This window comes from Pleurodeles waltl, chromosome 6, assembly GCF_031143425.1.
Source record: "Pleurodeles waltl isolate 20211129_DDA chromosome 6, aPleWal1.hap1.20221129, whole genome shotgun sequence".
NCBI classification, from domain to species: domain Eukaryota; kingdom Metazoa; phylum Chordata; class Amphibia; order Caudata; family Salamandridae; genus Pleurodeles; species Pleurodeles waltl.
The window spans coordinates 192,375,501-192,397,084 of record NC_090445.1 but is presented as its reverse complement, the minus strand read 5'-3'; the positions used below and the strand labels follow the sequence as shown (position 1 = coordinate 192,397,084).

General features: G+C 45.1%; 1 protein-coding gene across 1 annotated transcript in view; it reads right to left on the bottom strand.

The window, feature by feature from the left end:
* Window positions 1-21,584, bottom strand: part of ABI3 (ABI family member 3) — a 230,943-nt gene that overhangs the window by 49,166 nt on the left and 160,193 nt on the right. Inside the window, exons 7-8 of the mRNA XM_069237784.1 lie at window positions 9,328-9,462; window positions 1,426-1,548 (exon numbers count right to left, since the gene is read on the bottom strand). Coding sequence (XP_069093885.1) covers window positions 1,426-1,548; window positions 9,328-9,462 — 258 coding nt within the window. The remainder of the gene's footprint in view (window positions 1-1,425; window positions 1,549-9,327; window positions 9,463-21,584) is intronic.

The following is a 21,584-nucleotide window of genomic DNA, read 5'->3' as shown; positions in this document are numbered from 1 at the left end:
TTTTTTTTTACGCAAATCCGACGCAAAGCTAACTCCATATTTATACTTTGGCGTTTGACCCGTCTAGCGCCAAAGATCTTGGAGTTTGCGTCATTTTTTAGCGTGGACACCTACCTTGCGTTAATTATATGCAAGGCAGCCGTTCCCTTCTAAAAAATGACTCTAAGGCATGTGCGCCTTATTTAAACTCCCATGCAAAAATGACGCACGGGAGTGGGCGGTCCTTAAAAAATGACGTCCAGCCGCTTTTGCGTCATTTTTTAACGCCTGGTCAGGTCAGGCGTTAAGGGACCTGTGGGCTCGGAAGGAGCCCAGAGGTGCCCTCCCATGCCCCCAGGGACACCCCCTGCCACCCTTGCCCACCCCAGGAGGACGCCCAAGGATGGAGGGACCCATCCCAGGGAAGTAGAGGTAAGTTGGGGTAAGTATTTTTTTCGTAATTTTTTTGTGGCATAGGGGGGCCTGATTTGTGCCCCCCTACATGCCACTATGCCCAATGGCCATGCCCAGGGGACATAAGTCCCCTGGGCATGGCCATTGGGCAAGGGGGCATGACTCCTGTCTTTGCTAAGACAGGAGTCATTTCAATGGGGGTTGGGCGTCAAAAAAATGGCGCAAATCGGGTTGAGGCCAAAATTTTGCCTCAGCCTGACTTGCCCCATTTTTTGACACCCAAGCTCCATTTTCCCCTACGCCGGCGCTGCCTGGTGTGAGTCATTTGTTTTGACGCACACCAGTCACGTCATTCAATAAATAAGGCGCCCGCATGGTGCTTTGGAATGGCGTCAGCCGGCGTTAAAATTTTTGACGCACAACTGCGTTGGCGCAGTTGTGCGTCAAAAAGTATAAATATGGCCCTGAGTTCTTCCAGACAGTCGGCCTGTGTTTACTTGAAAAGAGCAAGGGACTTTGCGGGCTGCCCCAGGTGCATCATGAGAGACTTATTAAGGGCCACATGTGAAGGTATATTGGGAGAATCCATCATGGAGGAGTGAATGGCGAGAGAACTCTGGTATACTGCATTGAAACAAGAGAGAGTGAAAGCAGCATCGGTACAGTAACCCCTCACACTTTCTGCACCTGTATTGCTGTTACTGCCACCAGAAGTGTGGTCCCCATCAACAAGAGGCAGTGACCTTGATGCCCTAAATTATTGATCGTACCACTAATGCTACGGCCCCCACCAGATTATTCCTGAAGATTACTGATGCCACCCCCTTGTTATGGCACCGGTCTCCCTTGCACTTGTGTAACTTGTGCTGCCAAGATGCCCACCCACAGTAATAGGTGTACACAGGTGCCTCTGGAGAAGATGTCTTGTAGTAAGCTTGGTCACCTAATCAAGGTTTTTCATGGCCCAAGAGGTTGACACCCTGAAAACCTAATGCCGGATTACACCCTGAGTGAGTTTGCGGCTGGTCATACCTTTCTCCATGTAAGTATTCGGAACCCAGGAAGGCTGCTCAGGGCCGTAATCCACAGGAGGGGGCAGAGGAGGAAGCTCAAAATCTTCATCGTCCGGGGGTGGTGGCAGGTGGAAGTCTGGTACTGCAGAACAAAGAACAAGAACTGTTACTTTATGTTATGTTATGTTACGCTACGTATCGTTATTGTATGTTGTGTCATATATCTGGAGTTGTGTGGTGCACTGCATGTCACGTAGGCCTCTTCAGAGGCCTGGAACAGAAAGAGAATACAACACAAGAGTACTGAGTAAGAGTGTGAGAGTGTGCACCTGGATGCGTAGGAGGAAGAACCTAGACCTGGCATTGTTCCTTTGTTCCTACAGTATATTGAAAGTGGACTTAGATTTCAGCTAACAAACGTCTATTTAATTTACTGTTGTTTGCGTAGCATGCTTTCTTTTAGTACAGAAGTCCTCAGATCACCTATGGATCACAGAAATTCAACATCTGTTTTAAAGGATTCAAAACAGACTCTGATTTTACGTGTGAAATTGTATCATCGCTGGTGTATTTGTGTTTTGTTGTTGCTTACAGTAGGTGTTTTGTTGTAGTTTGATAAGTCTAGCCAGCAGTCTTGCCAGAAAGTGTTGTGTGCCATCTGGGCATTTTTTAGCTTGGGCATTCCTTAGCCTAGAAATCTGTAAGAGCATTCATTAGAGGTGCGGCCAGTGTTGGGAGCCATGATATCTATTTACTGGCCTACCTGCACTGTGTTTGACTGGTGGAGTACTTTCTAAAGTGTTTGCTGTCAATAAATGCGTGGAATATTGTGACGGTGCACGTTGTTGTAAGCATGGTGGTATCTATCTGTAAAGCATATGCGTGCTTTGTTGGATGTATATTCAAGGTTATGTTAAATGTGTTGCATACACAATGTACAGTGTTAGCCCGTGCCTAATTTGTAGAAAAATAAATGCCAGGGACCTCATCAGAAAGCCACTGTAGGTTACACTACCCATTGACCCTGCCAGTGCTGCCAATGACAGTACCAACCCAGCTGCTAACCATCACACAAGTACGACAATTTAGACTATTCCAGGCCACCCAAAGCTAGAAGAATGGTTTTGGAAGCAGGTTTTGGTCATTTTAATGTCTATTAAATTATTAAACAGCTGATGTGCTCATTTCAAAATTAGACATACAGCGCACCCATGTGGCGGACTGTCATACGTACCAGTGTGTTGATAATTAAGTACCGGTGACGAGCACCTGAAACCACTGGCTCAAATTAAGCACTGGTGTTAGGACATTACATGGCATTTCCTGCTGTTTACAATGAGCAGTTGGTACTGAATGAAAGGTGAAAAGTGAATCAGTTGCAATAACAAGAGAAAAGTTATTCTGTTGATGTATTAGATTATACAATAATTACTTCACTTTCAAACGGAAACAGTGCATGATATGCAGCATATTACAATTGGGTACTCTTTTATCTTTGTACACATTTATGCTGGTTTGATGTCTTAATGAACGAACTTTAATTTTAACTGTGCATGTAATTGATTAGTGTATGTTTCTTTTTGTATTTATGTATTGCGTGCCTCCCTTTGAGGTGAACAAAGAACTCTTTCATTGTGTTCTGTTTGCCTTTTCTTTTGGGAATTTGGGGGTCTGCAGGGGTCTCTAGAATAGTGAAAAAAGACGATGGTAAGAGCATACATGGTAAGAGCATCCTGAGGAAGGAATATGACTCCCATTGTTTTTAATCCAAAACGGCTTTATTTGACCTGTTTTCCGGCTAAAATTGCCTTTCCCTTAATGTATGTCAATCGGGAAAATGAAATGCTCCAATTCATTTTTCACAATCTCCTTCTTACTGGTTTTAAAATGTTGGCGCGTTTGTAGTAGAAGTCCTTCATATAGGAGCGAGTTTATATTTTAGGTTGGTAAGAAGTGGCCAACTGAGAAGTGAAACGCATTAGGCATACATTATATTAAGTTCTTGGGAGATAGTTTATGAAACAACCACCATCAATGTATTTCCAAATCAGTAAGTGTTCTTATAGGCAGAAGGGTGTTATCTATAGAGCGAGAAGCACAAACTTTCAGAACGTGTGACATCTGTTTCATGGATATTTGTGTATCAGTGTTAAGGAAGCTCAGAGTCCCCATTGTTGGTCATTCCTTCTTGCACGTGCTGATTAATGAATGTATGGGAGATGTTATTAGTAAATATATGTAAGCACAATTAGGTAAGTCTTCCTTACTATGTATAGTTACAGCATGCTTTTAAAAACAGAAACGATAAAATATGTTAGACCGTGCTGCAGTTTTGTTCACTGAACTTTCCATCCTTTGAAGTCGATAAAATAAGTGCCATTCAGTCAGGAAAATAATGCTTATTATTTTCAGAGCCTAGAAGAATCATGTTTGTGTCTGAAAGTGCTGCAAGGGTGCTATGTTATAGGTGGACCATGATACACCCCAAAAATATAAGTTGGGAAAGAGAATAGTGTCCATGTATGTCGCAGCCACTCCACAGTGATTTCTGCCTTCTGGACCCATTTTGTAAAAAGCGTTTTCCAAAGTTTTGAAGTAGGTTTCACTAGGAATAGGCGATATGTAGCACATTAATAATAAACTTCTGTAGCCCATCTAAAATACATCAAATTCTATAGTTTTGTTACGAAACATTGCTATGTGCACTAAACAAAACGGCCCCCACGACCCTTGCATGCAACTCTTGCATCCCTTTTGCATGAAAACAAAAAAACCTCCTACCTCCCATCACTGGACGCCTTCAGCCACACACCCATCCCTTTCCTAGACTGTGCCCAACCTCAAATGCTCCTGGTCAAAGCAACTCCAGAGCTAGAGATGACACCTCGCGTGATGTTAGCAAGACATGATGATTCCAGCACACGTCTCTTATAAATGACCGCTATCAAGTATCCTAACCAATTAATTCAATGTAATCAAACACAGTCTGCATCTGCCATAATGTATTAGGATGTCAAATGAAACTCCAGGATTGGAAACAAAAGGCTAGATTTACAAGGCCCTAGCTCTACAGGGAGTGCAGAATTATTAGGCAAATGAGTATTTTGACCACATCATTCTCTTTATGCATGTTGTCTTACTCCAAGCTGTATAGGCTTGAAAGCCTACTACCAATTATGCATATTAGGTGATGTGCATCTCTGTAATGAGAAGGAGTGTGGTCTAATGACATCAACACCCTATATCAGGTGTGCATAATTATTAGGCAACTTAACAAAAAACAAATATATACCCATTTCAATTATTTATTATTACCAGTGAAACCAATATAACATCTCAACATTCACAAATATACATTTCTGACATTCAAAAACAAAACAAAAACAAATCAGTGACCAATATAGCCACCTTTCTTTGCAAGGACACTCAAAAGCCTGCCATCCATGGATTCTGTCAGTGTTTTGATCTGTTCACCATCAACATTGCGTGCAGCAGCAACCACAGCCTCCCAGACACTGTTCAGAGAGGTGTACTGTTTTCCCTCCTTGTACATCTCACATTTGATGATGGACCACAGGTTCTCAATGGGGTTCAGATCAGGTGAACAAGGAGGCCATGTCATTAGATTTCCTTCTTTTATACCCTTTCTTGCCACCCACGCTGTGGAATACTTGGACGCGTGTGATGGAGCATTGTCCTGCATGAAAATCATGTTTTTCTTGAAGGATGCAGACTTCTTCCTGTACCACTGCTTGAAGAAGGTGTCTTCCAGGAACTGGCAGTAGGACTGGGAGTTGAGCTTGACTCCATCCTCAACCCGAAAAGGCCCCACAAGCTCATCTTTGATGATACCAGCCCAAACCAGTACTCCACCTCCACCTTGCTGGCGTCTGAGTCGGACTGGAGCTCTCTGCCCTTTACCAATCCAGCCACGGGCCCATCCATCTGGCCCATCAAGACTCACTCTCATTTCATCAGTCCATAAAACCTTAGAAAAATCAGTCTTGAGATATTTCTTGGCCCAGTCTTGACGTTTCAGCTTGTGTGTCTTGTTCAGTGGTGGTCGTCTTTCAGCCTTTCTTACCTTGGCCATGTCTCTGAGTATTGCACACCTTGTGCTTTTGGGCACTCCAGTGATGTTGCAGCTCTGAAATATGGCCAAACTGGTGGCAAGTGGCATCGTGGCAGCTGCACCCTTGACTTTTCTCAGTTCATGGGCAGTTATTTTGCGCCTTGGTTTTTCCACACGCTTCTTGCGACCCTGTTGACTATTTTGAATGAAACGCTTGATTGTTCGATGATCACGCTTCAGAAGCTTTGCAATTTTAAAAGTGCTGCATCCCTCTGCAAGATATCTCACTATTTTTGACTTTTCTGAGCCTGTCAAGTCCTTCTTTTGACCCATTTTGCCAAAGGAAAGGAAGTTGCCTAATAATTATGCACACCTGATATAGGGTGTTGATGTCATTAGACCACACCCCTTCTCATTACAGAGATGCACATCACCTAATATGCTTAATTGGTAGTAGGCTTTCGAGCCTATACAGCTTGGAGTAAGACAACATGCATAAAGAGGATGATGTGGTCAAAATACTCATTTGCCTAATAATTCTGCACTCCCTGTACTGGTGCGTCTCTTTTTGAGACACTCTGGTGGTGCTAACCACTGCTCCACATTTACAAGGAGGTGTAACGCCACTTTTTGTGCTTTTACGCCTCCTTCAACGTGGGCACCTCTGATGCAGTTTTCTGCGTCAGAGAGTTGTGCAATGGGTGTTGCAGTGGGCGTTCCACCGCAACACCCATTGCTTTTGACCCTGCCTCAGATTTAGAAGAAGACATAAACCTGTGGCAGTGCCAAAAACTAATGCCACCTCAGGGGTGGTGTTAGCATGGCACAATGAGGAGGAATACTTTTATTCCTCTCTGTTTTTTGCTCTTTCTATGTGTGCTGCAGCACTCGGGTCCGGGAAGGCATTGCGTAGTTTTTCCGCACCCAGCAAGCTTTGTGTCAAAAATACTGCTGCACAGTTTCAGCAAAACCACGCAATGTGGGTTGTGACATTAACAGCCTCCATCAGCGGGTCTGAGCGTTGTTCTTTCAGCTCCGTGCGTCGATTTTCCAGGCGCGATACCAGTGGAGTGTCGATTTCTGCGCAAAGCCGGCAGCGCGCCATTTTCCAGCTGCGTCTTGGAAGGTACTTCGATATTTTCCCGGCACGGCGGTGTGTGCGTGGATTTTCAGTCTTGGTCTGCCAGCTTCACCTTCCAAGGCCCCAGGAACTGGATAGGGCACCACTTGGCAGGGCAGGAGTCTCAGCAGAGAGTCCAGGTGCTGGCAGGAGAAGTCTTTGATGGCCCTGAGACTTCAACAACAGGAGGCAAGCTCAGGACAAGCCCTTGGAGATCTCTTCACAAGCAGGAAGGCACACAAAGTCCAGTCTTTGTCTTCTTGCACATGCAGAAGCAACTGCAGGATAGCTCCACAAAGCACAGTCTCGGGCAGGGCAGCACTTCTCCTCAGCTCTTCAGCTCTTCTCCAGGCAGAGGTTCCTCTTGATGTCCAGAAGTGATCTAAAGTCTGTGGTTTTGGGTGCCCTTCTTATACCCATTTTGCCCTTTGAAGTAGGTTTTCTTCAAAGAAAAGTCTCTCTTGTTTGTGAAATCCTGCCTTGCCCAGGCCAGGCCCCAGACACACACCAGGGGGTTGGAGACTGCATTGTGTGAGGACAGGCACAGCCCTTTCAGGTGTGAGGTACCAATCCTCCCCTGGCTCATCAGGATATGCAGGCTACACCCCAGCTCCCTTTGTGTCACTGTCTAGAGAGAGGTGCAAACAGCCCATCTGTCAAACTGACCCAGACAGGGAATCCACAAACAGGCAGAGTCACAGAATGGTTTAAGCAAGAAAATGCTCACTTTCTAAAAGTGGCATTTTCAAACACACAATCTTAAAATCAACTTTACTAAAAGATGTATTTTTAAATTGTGAGCTCAGAGACCCCGAACTCCACATGTCTATCTGCTCCCAAAGGGAATCTATACTTTAATAATTTTTAAAGGTAGCCCCCATGTTAACCTATGAGAGAGATAGGCCTTGCAACAGTGAAAACCGAATTTAGCAGTATTTCACTGTCAGGACATGTAAAACACATTAGTATATGTCCTACCTTAAACATACACTGCACCCTGCCCGTGGGCTACCTGGGGCCTACCGTAGGGGTGTCTTGCATGTAAGAAAAGGGAAGGTTTAGGCCTGTCAAGTGGGTACACTTGCCAAGTCGAATTGGCAGTTTAAAACTGCACACACAGACACTGCAGTGGCAGGTCTGAGCCATGTTTACAGAGCTGCTAATGTGGGTGGCACAACCAGTACTGCAGGCCAACTAGTAGCATTTGATTTACAGGCCCTGGGCACCTCTAGTGAAGAAGGAGGACCCCTCACACCTTCTGTACCTGTGTTACTAATACCGACAGAGGAGCAGTAACCCTCACACCTTCTGTACCTGTGTTATTAATACTGACAAAGGGGAGCGGCAACGCTCAAACCTCCTGTACCTGTGTTACTAATACTGACAAAGAGGTGCACGAGCCCTGACACCTTCTGTACCTGTGTTACTAGTACTGACAGGGAAGCAGTAACCTTCATAACTTCTGTACCTGTGTTACTAATACTGACAAAGAGGTGCAGGAACCCTCACACCTTCTGTACCTGTGTTACTAGTACTGACAGGAAAGCAGTAACCCTCATACCTTCTGTACCTGTGTTACTAATACTGACAAAGAGGAGCTGTAACTCTCACGCCTTATGTACCTGTGTTACTAATAAAGCCAAAAGAAACAGGGACCCTTGAACAGTCTGTATGTGTGTTACTGATACGGCCCCAAGAAGAAGCCCTCACACCTCATGTACCTGTGTTACTAATACTGACAAAGGAGCAATAACCCTCACACCTTCTGTACCTGTGTTACTAATACTGACAAAGGAGCAGTAACCCTCACACCTTCTGTGCCTGTGTTACTAATACTGCCAAAGAGGATGCAGGAGCCCTCACCCCTCCTGCTCCCTGTATTAGGGAGTGTCCTGGTGTGGAATTAATATGCATAGTGTTGGACATATGAACTTTAGTGATAACAAACTATGCTGCTGTATGAAAAAAACTGCGGAATGAGTAAACAAACCTTTGCCTACAGAAAGCCTGTGTAGGTCACACAGTGATAAAGTTGTGCAACATAGTAGGTGGACAGGTTAACGTAGGAAGACTACAAAGGCAAGGTCTGTGTACTTTTGTGAAGTATTTCTTTCTAGTCCTTGTGCTCATTTTGAATTGTGTGCTGCAGGGTGTCTTTGTGTGAAGGACTGTACACACTGATTTCTTTGAGTCAGTCGGGCCTGTGTTTACTTGAGAAGAACAAGGGCTCTTCTGGGCTGAAAGACTTAAAAAGGGCCACAAGTGAAGGTATATTGGGAAAATCCATCCTGGAGGAGTGCTTGGAGAGAGGACTCTGGTATACTGCAGTGAAACAAGAGAGAACGAAAGCAGCAGAGGTGCTGTAACCCCTCACACTTTCTGCACTTGTATTGCTGTTACTGCCACCAGAAGTGAGGTCCCCCATCCACAAGGGGCAGTGAGCTTGATGTCCTAAATTACTGATCGTACCACCAATGTTACGGCCCCCACCAGATTATTCCTGAAGATTACTGATGCCACCCCCTTGTTATGGCACCGGCCTCCCTTGCACTTGAGTTACTTGTGCTGCCAAGCGGCCCAGCCAGAGTATCAGGTGTTCACAGGTGCCTCTACCTCTCGGGAAGATGTCTTGGAGTAAGCCTAATCAAGGTTTTTCATGGCCCAAGAGGTTGACACCCTGAAAACCTAAACCCGGATTACAACCTGATTGAGCTCGCAGCTGGTCATACCTGTCTCCATGTAAGTATTCGGAACCCAGGAAGGCTGCTCAGGGCTGTAATCCACAGGAGGGGGCAGAGGAGGAAGCTCAAAATCTGCATCGTCCGGTGGTGGTGGTGGTGGTGGTGGCAGGTGGAAGTCTGGTACTGCAGAGCAAAGAACGAGAACTGTTACTTTATGTTATGTTACGTTTCGTTACGTTATGCTATGTTTCATTATTTTATGTTGTGTCATGTATTTGGAGTTTTGTGGTGCACTGCATGTCACGTAGGCCTCTTCAGAGTCCTGGAACAGAAAGAGAAAGACAACACGAGAGTACTGAGTAAGAGTGGATGCGTGGAAAGAACCTAGACCTGGCGTTGTTCCTATATTGAAAGTGGACTTAGACTAAAGCTAATAAACATCTATTTAATTTACTGTTTGCGTAGCGTGCTTTCTGTTAGTACAGAAGTCCTCAGATCACCTATGGATCACATACATTCAACCTCTGTTTTAAAGGATTCACAACGGACTCTGATTTTACGGGTGAAGTTGTATCATCGCTGGTGTATTTGTGTTTTGTTGTAGCTTACAGTAGGTGTTTTGTTGTAGTTTGATGAGTCTAGCCAGCAGTCTTGCCAGAAAGTGTTGTGTGCCATCTGGGCATTTTTTAGCTTGGGTATTCCTTAGCCTAGAAATATGTAAGAGCATTCACTAGAGGCGCGGCCAGTGTTGGGAGCCATGATGTCTATTTACTGGCTACCTGCACTGTGTGTGACTGGTGTTAGGAGTACTTTCTAAAGTGTTTGCTGTCAATAAATGCGTGGACTATTGTGACGGTGCACGTTGTTGTAAGCATGGTGGTAGCTATCTGTAAAGCATATGCGTGCTTTGTTGGGTGTATATGCAATGTTATGTTAAATTCCAGTGCCTAAATTGCAGGAAAATAAAGGCCAGGGACCTCATCAGAAAGCCACTGCAGCTTGCACTACCCATTGCCCCTGCCAGTGCTGCCAATGACAGTACCAACCCAGCTGCTAACCATCACACAAGTATGACAATTCAGTCAATTCCAGGCCACCCAAAGCTAGAAGAATGGTTTGGGAAGCAGGTATTGGCCATTTTAATGTCTATTAAATTATTAAACAACTGATGTGCTAATTTCAAAATTAGACATACAGCGCACCCATGTGGCGGACTGTCATACGTACCAGTGTGATAATTAAGTGCCAGTGCCGGTGACGAGTACCTGAAACCACCGGCTCAAATAAAGCACTGGTGGTAGCACATTACATGGCGTTTCCTGCTATTAACAATGAGCACTGGGTATTGAATGAAATGTGAAACGTGAATTAGTTGCAATAACAAGAGCAAAGTTATTCTGTTGATGTATTAGATTATACATTAATTACTTCACGTTCAAATGAAAACAGTCCATGATATGCAGCACATTGCAACTGAGTACTCTTGTGTCTTTGCACAAATTTATGCTGGTTTGATGTCTTAGTGAATGAACTTCTTTAACTTTAACTGTGCATGTAATTGATTAGGGTATGTTTCTTCTTGTATTTATGTATTGTGTGCCTCCCTTGGGTTGAACAAAGAACTCATTTATTGTAAGTGCTTTTTCTGTTGGGAATTTGGGGGTCCGCAGGGGTCTCTGGGAGAGCGAAAAAACAGACTGGTAAGAGCATACATGCAAACAGACCCGACCTTTTCAGCCAAATATGGTTTTATTTTACCTGTCGCCCGGCTAAAATTGCCTTTGCTTTAATGTATGTCAAAAGGGATAATGAAATCCTCCAATTCGTTTTTCAAAATCTCCCTCTTCCTAGTTTTAAAATGTTGGCGCGTTTGTAAGACAAGTCCTTCATTTAGAAGCGAGTTTATATTGCAGGTTGGTAAGAAGTGACCAACTGAGAAGTGAACCGTATTGGGCAGAGTATATTCAGAGTTCTTCGGATATAGCTTATGAAACAACCACCATTAATGTATTTCCAAATCAATGAGTGTTCTTATAGGCAGAAGGTTGTCATCTATAGAGCGAGAAGCACAACATCTCAGAACGTGTGACATCTGTTTCATGGATATTTGTGTATCAGTGTTAGGTAAGCTCAAAGTCCCCACTGTTGGTCATTCCTTCTTGCACGTGCCGATTAATGAATGTATGGGAGGTTTTATTAGTAAATGTATGGAAGTACATTTAGGTAAGTCTTCTTTACTATGCATAAAACATGTTAGACCGTGCTGCAATTTTGTTCTCTGAATTTTCCATCCTTTTAAGTCGATAAAATAAGTGCCATTCAGTCAGAAAAAAAATGCTTATTATTTTCAGAGCCTAGAAGAATCAAGTTTGTGTCTGTAAGTGCTGCAAGGGTACTATGTTATAGGTGGACCACGATACACCCCAAAAATATATGTTGGAAAAGAGAATAGTGTCCATATACGTCACAGCCACTCCACAGGGATTTCTGCCTTCTGGACCCATTTTGTAGAAAGCGTGTTCCAAAGTTTTGAAGTAGGTTTTACGAGTAATAGGCGCTATGTAGCACATTAATAATAAACTTCTGTAGCCCATCTAAAATTAATCAAATTCTATAGCTTTGCTACGAAACATTGCATCCTCCATGCTTCCATTGGTCAGGTTGATGGTTCATTTCAGGTTAATTGCATCAGGAACACTACCTCGACATAATTAAATAGAAATAGCAAAAAGATCAGAAGTAAAAATAACAACATGGAACAATAAATAATTAGGGTAATGGGATAGGTTAGAGATAACAAGGGAGATTTAAGGAAGGTCGCCAAATAAAACAGGATTTTAAAAAAATGAGGCCTTTACGGGTTCTCTCCAATGAAATACATAAATTACATTTTATACAGGCATAAAACAAGCATTGCCAAAGCCAATAATTCTGGCCTTTGCAGAATCTTTGGTTTGCTCGTGCTTCTTTTACGATGCTGAGCAGAATTGGCAAAAAAGGTAAAAAGACAGTATCAACAAAAGCAGAAAAAGTCAAAAAAGCATTCCCAACCCAATGACATTCATGTGCATATTCATCATCACACGTGTATTTAGGCATCATGATGCTGTATTGACCATTTTTTACTGTATATCCGGCTTCACTGTGATCGATGTACACAAATGTGCGTCTTCATGCTTATGCTGGACGCGGTGGCTAAGAAAATGGTAACGTTTAAATTACCCTTCCAAGGTGGCAGATACTCACCATGGAGCTGTAAATAAAAACATACAATTTTGAAGCTCCAGCTTATAAATTCCTCGTAATCCAAAGTGTCCTTCACAGACAATCGAGAAATAGCTGCAACCAGGACCTTGTTTTCAGACTTAAAGGAAAACCTTGGAAACTCCCAATGCTCATCTTTGAAAGTGACAGGAATCAGAACTGAATACAGAGAAATATTCTTAGAAATCCATTTGTGTTTTTGGAGATAAACTCTAGTACGTACTGTTTCAGATTTATTATTTAAGAAGAGTGAACTTGTATCTTGTTTTTTGACACGAGGATTGTAAGCATCCTCATTACTTCAATGGCTTTGATATACTTTTCTTTTAATGCATGCATTGTACAAAAGTAGGGATGCTGTTATCCTTTTGATGGTATGGCTTTTCTTCTCCTTTAAGATCTGCTGTCAGCCCAGAGTAAGCACTGATTTTGTAATGTGCGCTTTTTGCCAAAATAAACATAAGGAGTATTTGGTACAGCACATTGTAAATATACGCATGAAGGAAGGTTGGAAAATAGTGGTATGGTCAGGATGCAAGTGAGTGGGAATAGTGGATAGGTGGGCAGATGGTAAGGTTAATGGATCGGTGCATAAGTAAAGTACTGTGTGTGTGCATACATATCTGAACAAAGTGTGAACGAAGTGTTGAGAGGCAGTTCACTTGAGTTTTGGATAGTGCAAGACTGCTTACTGAGAGGGTGAGGCCGAAGAAGATGATGGATGGAGGTACCGAGGCCCTGAATGGACTGGTGTGTAGCTGAGTAAATGGAACAACAGATGAATTACTGCAGGGGCTAGGCGGGGTGGAACCTGGCAAAGCAAAAATACATGTGCATTGAACCAGAGCATTTGCAATGTAATGGGTCTCGCATTTGCTCGAGTTAGAGCTATTAGCATTGTAAACTCCTAACTGGACTTTTCTTGCCACATAAATTGAAAATGAAAAGTAAAACAGTTCCACAAAAGTGAACTGATTCAAAGCGCCACAGCTGCCATAAGCATGAGCGTGAAGGGGACACACAAAAGGAAAAAGAAGTTCGCTTGCAGTCAAAAGTATTGCAAACGTGCAATTATCCATGTAACAGGTTCGATGTCCAAGACGGTAACGAAACCGCCCCAAGGAGGGGCAAACATAAAGCATTTACCAATGATAACAAAGGATTTTTGAAGGGCAAGCCCATGAACGAGCAATAATGATGGGTGTGAGGTGGGTGTGGTTAAAAGCCCAAATAGATAACAACACTTTGGAAAAGCAGCGCATGCACGCTGCTATGCTCGACCTAAAAATGGACCTTCCTGCCTCTCACATGCTATTGATGCAACTTGTCACCAGAAGTCCCTTTTATGTGTCAAGCTCTACGTCACACGTGGTTGCTGCTGTTTATCAGAGATGTTGCATTACCTCTTGCATATTTAATTTCACCTTAACTTTGTCAAGTTTTTTATATTGCTATGGCCCTGAATAAAGTTGCTTTATAAATGGTTAGGTAAACCATCCCTCTGAATTTGATTATGCTTTGTCCAGTGAGATGCCATTTATGATTTGTTAAACACGGGGTGTTCTTTCACATGTACTAATTACTCTGGCCCCATCTTGTGTAGAGGCCTTCTCCCATCGGTCACATCTGTTTTAGGGCCCACCACCTTTATTATGCCACTTAAAGCACTGGATTGCTGTACAGAGAAGAGGCTGCACGGAAGCTGGTGGTGGGGCAGTGGCGTAACAAAGGCTCCCCATGGCGCAGGATTGGGGAGAGCAAGCTCCTGGGTCCCCCCTCAGCACACTGTGCACGGACAACAGTACCCTGACTGGGTCCAGGTGGGAGGGGTGCCCCTTTAAGGCAGTGCCTAATTTGTGCTTGTTGTTTCCGGTGTGGAGCACCGGTACTTATTTTTGAGGGCCGGCACTTATTTTTCTCCCTCAAGAATTCACTGCGAGCAATAGACATATGGGAAAGACGAAGGAAGATAAAAACGAAAAAGCGTTACAATGGGAGAAAGCAGAAAGCTCCAAGAGTGAGCTGAAGGGGCAGGGAGTGACTTTAAATGGATTGAAGAGGTTTGAGACTGCTTCAGGATTACGCTGCCTCGGTATTCCGTTTTCGCACATTTAATTTCAGCAGCCGCGTGTTTACGAGGAGGGCTTTGGGCACCGCCACGTTTTTATTAACAAATTAAGCGCTACTTTAAGGTACTTTGCGGGGAACGCAAGTTTCGTTACGTTACTGGGGTGGCGGGCGGGTGAGGGAGTCAGGGTGTTTGGGGCTGTGGCTATTCCCTGTGCCTGAGAGGGAGGCCTAGCCATCCAGATAGATGGCTCAGTGAGTTGTTTGTCACAGACGTCTAATGAAATCTAATGTTCACAAATTTTTATCTCAGTAGAGCCTTTTGTCCTTCCTTAAGTAACATTAAATTGAGTAAAAGCTGCTGATTTTTACAGAACTTGGGAAGTTAAGAAGTGCAGTGTGAGGCGCCTTATTAAATGTACACGTTATGAGGGTGCTGGAGATGCAATAGGTTTGTTTAAAATGAACAGCTGCAAAGGACACAACACGAGCTTCACTAAACATAGGCATATGATCCCTGAGTGTGAATAGCATGTCCTGACCTTCAAACACACACGCAATATACAAATCCATGTTCCAAGGCACACCGTATTAAATCTCTGCTTCAGCTTTGAAAACTGCCATATTCCAGCTTTTGCCTTATATACATAATTCACAGGAACATTTAAGCTTGTAAAAGGGCACAATCCTATTTACTTAATTAATGTTACTATCATCTCCTTCAGCCATGGTTTCTTGCTACCAAAGGAAGCGCCCATCTTTGACATTGAGCCTTATCCACCTTTTGGCTCCCGAGGCATGAACGCGAAGGATAGCTTGCTCAGCTGAAAATGGATACGATTTATATCACAAGTTGAATGTCGTTTCATCCATTTCCATGAGTTCGGTCTAGACACCTCCTTTTTGAAAGGATTAATTATGTGTTCCTATTCAAACCGTATGCCCAGTAGAGCGTCGAGTGGTGTCTTGCACGGTGTGGGAAGCTCGCCGCCCGCTGCTCTAACCAGTGCTGGGGGGAGGTCAGGCCGGCCAGTGATTCAGTCTATTCATTTTCTCTTGTCAATGCACCCTTTCAGACTTTGGCATGTACAGAGTGTTCTTTGACAGGGTGCGCCCGCCATGGTTGCAGGTGGGCGGAGCCTGGCTGACTGCTCGTCTGCACTTGTACTGACACCCTGTTGGCATCAGGGCAGCACAGTTGTGTACAGACACGCAGTAGATATACAGGGGTAGGTCAACCCCCCTCAAGCTCATCGTGGTGTTTGGAGAAGCAGCGGTGATTGCAGACAGGTAATACCAAATGTAGCAATTTACCCATGCTCTGGGCCAATCAGTTTGCTGCAGCCCTGATGCAAGGTGAGCCCAACCTCCTCCTCTCGTTGGCTGACCCTTCAGACTGTCGGTCATTGAGGGGAAGGTGGAATCTGGACAGGACAGCATGTGAAGTAGTAATTGCTGCCTTCAGGCATATCTGTCCTCACTTCTGCCTACTTCTGACTCCAGCTGCCCCCAGGGCTGTTGGAACCACAGCCTGTCACGGCCACCAGCCTCTCTGTTGCCCCAAAGGCCCACTGTTAGAGAGGTAGCTTCTAGGCCTCCCCGGAGCTGGGCGGGGGGGTGAGGGGGGGCAGGGTGGAGAGCTTAGAACCACGTGGCTATGGCGCTGTGGGCTGCAGCTCTCTTCTCACACCAGTCCATGTATCAGACAATACCTCATGGAAGGACGGCAGCACTGCCACTTGAGAGCACTGCCATTGATAAGTCTAAAGAATGCAAGGGCAGAGAGCTTGGAGAATGTGTGTGGATCTATTGTATTCCCGTACTACTGACAAAGGGCCACGCCAGGCCCTAACATCCATTGGCAGGGAATACAACACTTTTCCAACATAGATATGCTGCTGCGAGTTTTTTAAAATTCCAATATTTCAACAGCGATTCACTTCTTAAAAATCTTTTGCAATGGACATTTCGTCATTCGCAATTTAAGTGCACTTTGTATGTTTATAACGTGTGAGCTTGTGTGTATGGACGCCCACAGAGGTCGATTAAGGTGAGGTTGTTCAGCAGTTCCATATTGAACCTTGCATTTTGTGTCCCTGGCATATTGTGGCTGTTAGAAATTGGGTTTCTGGTTAGCAGAGTTATGCAGCCTGTCCAAGCAGGAATCACAGTCCTAGTCAGGGTAAGTCAGATACACCCTCTGGTAGCTTAGGAAAGAGCAGTCATGCTTAACTTAGAAGTCAATGTGCAATTCAATTTATAGTAACACAGCGAAAACACCACAAACAGACTCCACAACAGGTTAGTAAAATAGGTTATGATTATATAAATAATTGGAGACCAAAACAACAAAATCCAATAAGTAGAAGTCAGGATATAACTTTTTTTAAAGAATACAAATGTCTGTAGCTCTTAGAAGCAATAAGTGCCAATGAGGAGTTATCTGGTTGCTCTGGTCTGGGGCAAAGTCAAGAGTTCAAGCTAACCGCAATGGACTGCTGGCTGGATACAGGAGCCAGACAGGCCCGCTGAGCACTGTACCTTGATCCTGGTCGCAACAGCTAGATGCGGGGTGCAGCCGAGTGATGTGTTGGTGTCGATTTCACAGTTGAGCAATAGGGGCTGATATCAGGGAAAGGTGGTGGGTGTAGGATGGGGGGGGGGTGACAATATCAATACAAAAATAAAAAAAGAACTTACCTGCCTCCCGATGCATCACCGCTCTTCTGCTCCTTTGGCTCCACCGCAGCGCAGGCACCCAGACTCCCTTGCAGCCAATCCAGACGCTGCTGTCATGATGCTGGCTGCATAAGAGAAGAGCCAGGGTTGGCTCTTCTCTGAGTGGGATGAATTTGCGCTCCCTCGAGGACTTAGAGCTTGTGCCTGTTGGCTCCAACCGGGCAACACAGCTGGGTTGGAGACATCTAAGTGCTCATGTCGGTTTGGCTGTCCTGCACTTTCATCATTGCCACCACTCTAAGCTTATCATCAGGATGATGATCCCACCCCCAAGACTTGGCCCAGTGAAAACAAAAATGATAATAAACCTGTTCTTTTATCATTTTATTTTTCAAGTTTTACCTATTCTGGTGGGCGACACTCCTCCGCCTTAACAGAGGAGCCGTTGCTGCAGTTGAGGTGATGTATTGATCTTTTTCATGCAGTGGCGATGCTGCATCGGTTCAAAAGATGATGCGCCGAGCCGGGAAGCTTTGGTTTCATAGAGGATGTGCCAGGTTTCTCCATGTAGTCGAGGGAATGCGTTGATCTTCCCACACTGCAGTGGCGGCGATGCAGCGGTTCCAATGCGTCTGTTCATTAGGCAAAGCACTGGTTCTGAGTGCCATGCGCTGATTCTGCTCCCACAACAGTGATTATGTGTCGTTTCTGCTTCCAGCACAGAGGAGATGTGTTGGTTTGACTGGGGCAAGCACCTGGGTCCACTTTCAGTGTGCCAGGCACAGTAGCAAGTGATGAGACTTTGATATCCCTGAGTCTCAAGCAACAGGAGACAAGCCAACAAGCCCTTGGAGCTCTCTCAGGGTTCCAGGCGGAGTCCAGCTCCACCTCAGCAGGTTCAGAGAGCAGCAGGGGAGCACATCAGAAAAGCAGTTTTTCCAGCAATGTGACAGTCCTTGTATCAGCACAGTAATCTTTCTGACAGAGGTTCTTTACAGGTCCAGAAGTGTCTAATTTTGTGGTGCCAGAGACCCAGTATTTGTACCCAGTGGTGCCTTTGAAGTGAGGGTGACTTTGAAGAATGGTCTTTGAAGTGCACAGTGGTCCTTTCTTCCTAGCCCTGGCTCCAGACTCTCTACAGGGTCTAATCAGCCCTCTGTGTGGGGAAAGGACACCACCCTTTCAGGTGTAAGTACCAGCTCCTTCCTTTCATCCTGCCCAGGATGAGCCTTCAGGATGGAGATGGGCACTCAGACACCCCTACCCTTCCTTTGTGTGTGGCTGTCTAGAGGGAATGCACAAAGTGAAGCTGTCACCTACCCCAGACGTGTATTGGAAACAGACTACAGGCACACACAGCTTTAGGAGCAGAGAAGTACTGACTTTCTAAAACTGACATTTCTAAAGTAGTAATGTAAAAGCCAACTTTGCCAGCAAAGAGGATTTATCATTACCATTCCAAAGATATGAAAAACAACAAAGCTGCTCCTTCTCAATCAGGAATTACAGCTTAAAAGTATAATAAACAGTTCCCAATCCCAACCCAACCTATGAGATGAGTAGGCCTCACCATAGTGAACAACAGATTAAGGTGTTTTTTTACTACCAGGCCATGCAAAACTATAAAGTACATGTCCTACATTTTACTACTGCATTTTATGCAGTCTCTGTCCTATGGGCTACCTAGAGCGTACCTTAGGAGTGACCTATATATAATAAAAGAGGGGTTTAAGGCTTGCAACAGCCTTTAAATGCCAAGTCAACATGGTGGAAAACTGCACACTCAGGCCCTGCAGTGGCAGGCCTTAGACATGTTTAAAGGGCTACTTGTGTGGGTGGCACAATGGGTGCTGCAGGCCCACTAGTAGCATTTAACTTACAGGCCCTGGGCACAGGTAGGGATCTATGCTAGGGACTTGCAGATAAATGTAATATCTCAAATGTGGATGGACCAACATTACCATGTTTTAGGGAAGAAGCACATGCACTTTAGCACTAGGCAGCAGTGGTAGAGTGCTCATAGTTCTAAGGCCAACAAAAATAATTAGCAAAAAGAGGAGGTAAACAGGAAAAAGATTCAGAGGAAGACCAACCTAACTCTGATAGGTCTAACATGTCCCCCATCTGAAAGTGGGGCAAGCTACCTAACCTCTAGGGAGTTCTCATCACTAGGGTAGAAAAACCTGGAGAGACCATCAGCATTGTTGTGGTCTACCTCTGGTCTATGTTCCAAGCTAAAGTCCAAACCCTGTAGGGAAATGGACGACCTCATCAGTTTTGGATTCTCACCCCTCATTTGCATTAGCCACCCGAGGCCTATCTGAAAAAGGAAGTGAGTCCCAAATAAGTAATTTCTTCAGTGATCAGACCACAGCAAAGGCGTCCCTCTCCACAGCACTCCACCTTTGTTTGGGGAGTAACCTCCTGAAGATGAAGGCTACATGTTGGTCTAGCCCTCTTCATGAAGTTATGAAAGTACTGCACCTATACCATGCTCTGAGGCATCTGTCTGTACAATATGTTCCCTGGAAAAGGCAGGGGCTTTAACAGAGAGGCTGTGCACATGGCCTGCCTCAGGGAGTCAATGTTTTTTGTCATACCTTTGTCCAAATCACATTCCTGGGCTGCTTCTTAGACGTCAGCTCTGTCAAGGGGGCAACAATCGTACCATATCCCTTGACAACCCTCCTCTAGTACCTAGTAAAGTCTAAGCATGCTGACAGTCTGGGTTTTGAGGTCTCCAAGTCCAGGATAGTTTCTATTTTGGCCTGGAGAGGCTGCACCTTGCCCCAGCCCGCCAGGTGTCCCAAGTACACCACAGACCACTGCCTGGCCTTTATAGTCAGGCCTGCCTGTTGCAGAGCCTGAAGCACTTCCCAGAGGTGAACAAGACGGTCCTTCCAGCTGTTACTGAAGACTGCAATGTCATCTAAGTAGGCAGCACTGACGGCCTTCATTCCACCCAGAACCTGGTTCACCAACCTCTGGAAGTTGGCAGGGGAATTCTTGAGTCCAAAGGGCGTCACACTAAACTGATAGAGGCCCTCTGGAGTGGAGAAGGTTGACCTCTCCCTTGCTCCCTCAGTTAGAGCAATCCACCAGTACCTTGATGTAAGAGCAAAGGTACTTAAGTACAGGGCAGCTCCTAACCTGTCTATCAGCTCATCAGTCCGGATATGGGATGAGCATTAGCCTTTGTGGCTGAGTTGAGCCCCCTCTAATTCACGTAGTACATGAGTTCAGTTGTGGTGCCTGGTGGGGCAATATTTGGTGCCAGTAACACAGGAATGGAACAGGGTCAACTGTAGTGTTCAACCACTCCCAATTCCAGCATTTTAGAAACCTTATCTTAAATGCTGGCCCACTCCTTTTCAGGCCTGTAAGATTAATGCTTGACGGGTGGGTGTCTCCTGTGTCCACAACATGGACACACGGATGGGTAGTCCTAGGCATGAGGGGAAAAAAAAGAAGAGTACTACCTTGGCAATTGGTGGCAGTCCCTCTGCTGTTCAGGAGTCAGACTAGGGAAAAGGTTTACACCGTCTACTGATCCATCTTTCTCCTTCGAGGCTAAGCGGTCAGGGAGAGGTTCATTCTCCTCTTCCTCCCCTCCACCTGCCACCAATAGCATGGTAAGCTAAGACCTCTCAAAGTGTGGTTTGAGCTGGTTTATATGGAGCACCTTTGGGGATGCCTAGGGACTTAAGGTCCACCAGGTAGGTGACCTCACCTTTCCTCTCAACAATCTCATAAGGCCTAACCCAGCGGTCTTGAAGGGCCCAGGGCTCCACAAGTTCCATCACCCACACCTTCTGCCCAGGATGCAATTCCACAGGGGTAGAATTGTGGTCATACCACAGCTCCATCACTTTCTGACTGGTTTCTAAGTTGTCAGAAGCTAGCTTCCGCAACTTAGCCATTTGGCTTGTGAAGGCCATCATGTAGCTAACTACATCCTGGGGAATTTTCTTGGGCGCTTGCTTCCCACCCTTCTTAAACCAAACTCAGATTTCTTCAGTTGTCCATACAGACGCTCATAGTGGCTGACACCTACTACCTTCTGTGGCAGTTCTCTGTAAGCAAAGAGAAGGCATGGCAAGAGGATGTCCCTCATACATCTCAGGGCCTCAGGCAGGCCTTTGATCATGCCTTCATAATCTTGTTGAGCCTCTAACAAGCCCACTGGCTTGTGGATGGTAGGGGGTGGAGAACTTGTAAGTCACTCCACACTCCTTCCACATTGACTACATGTAAGCAGACATAAAGTTGGTGCCCCTGTCAGACACCACTTCCTT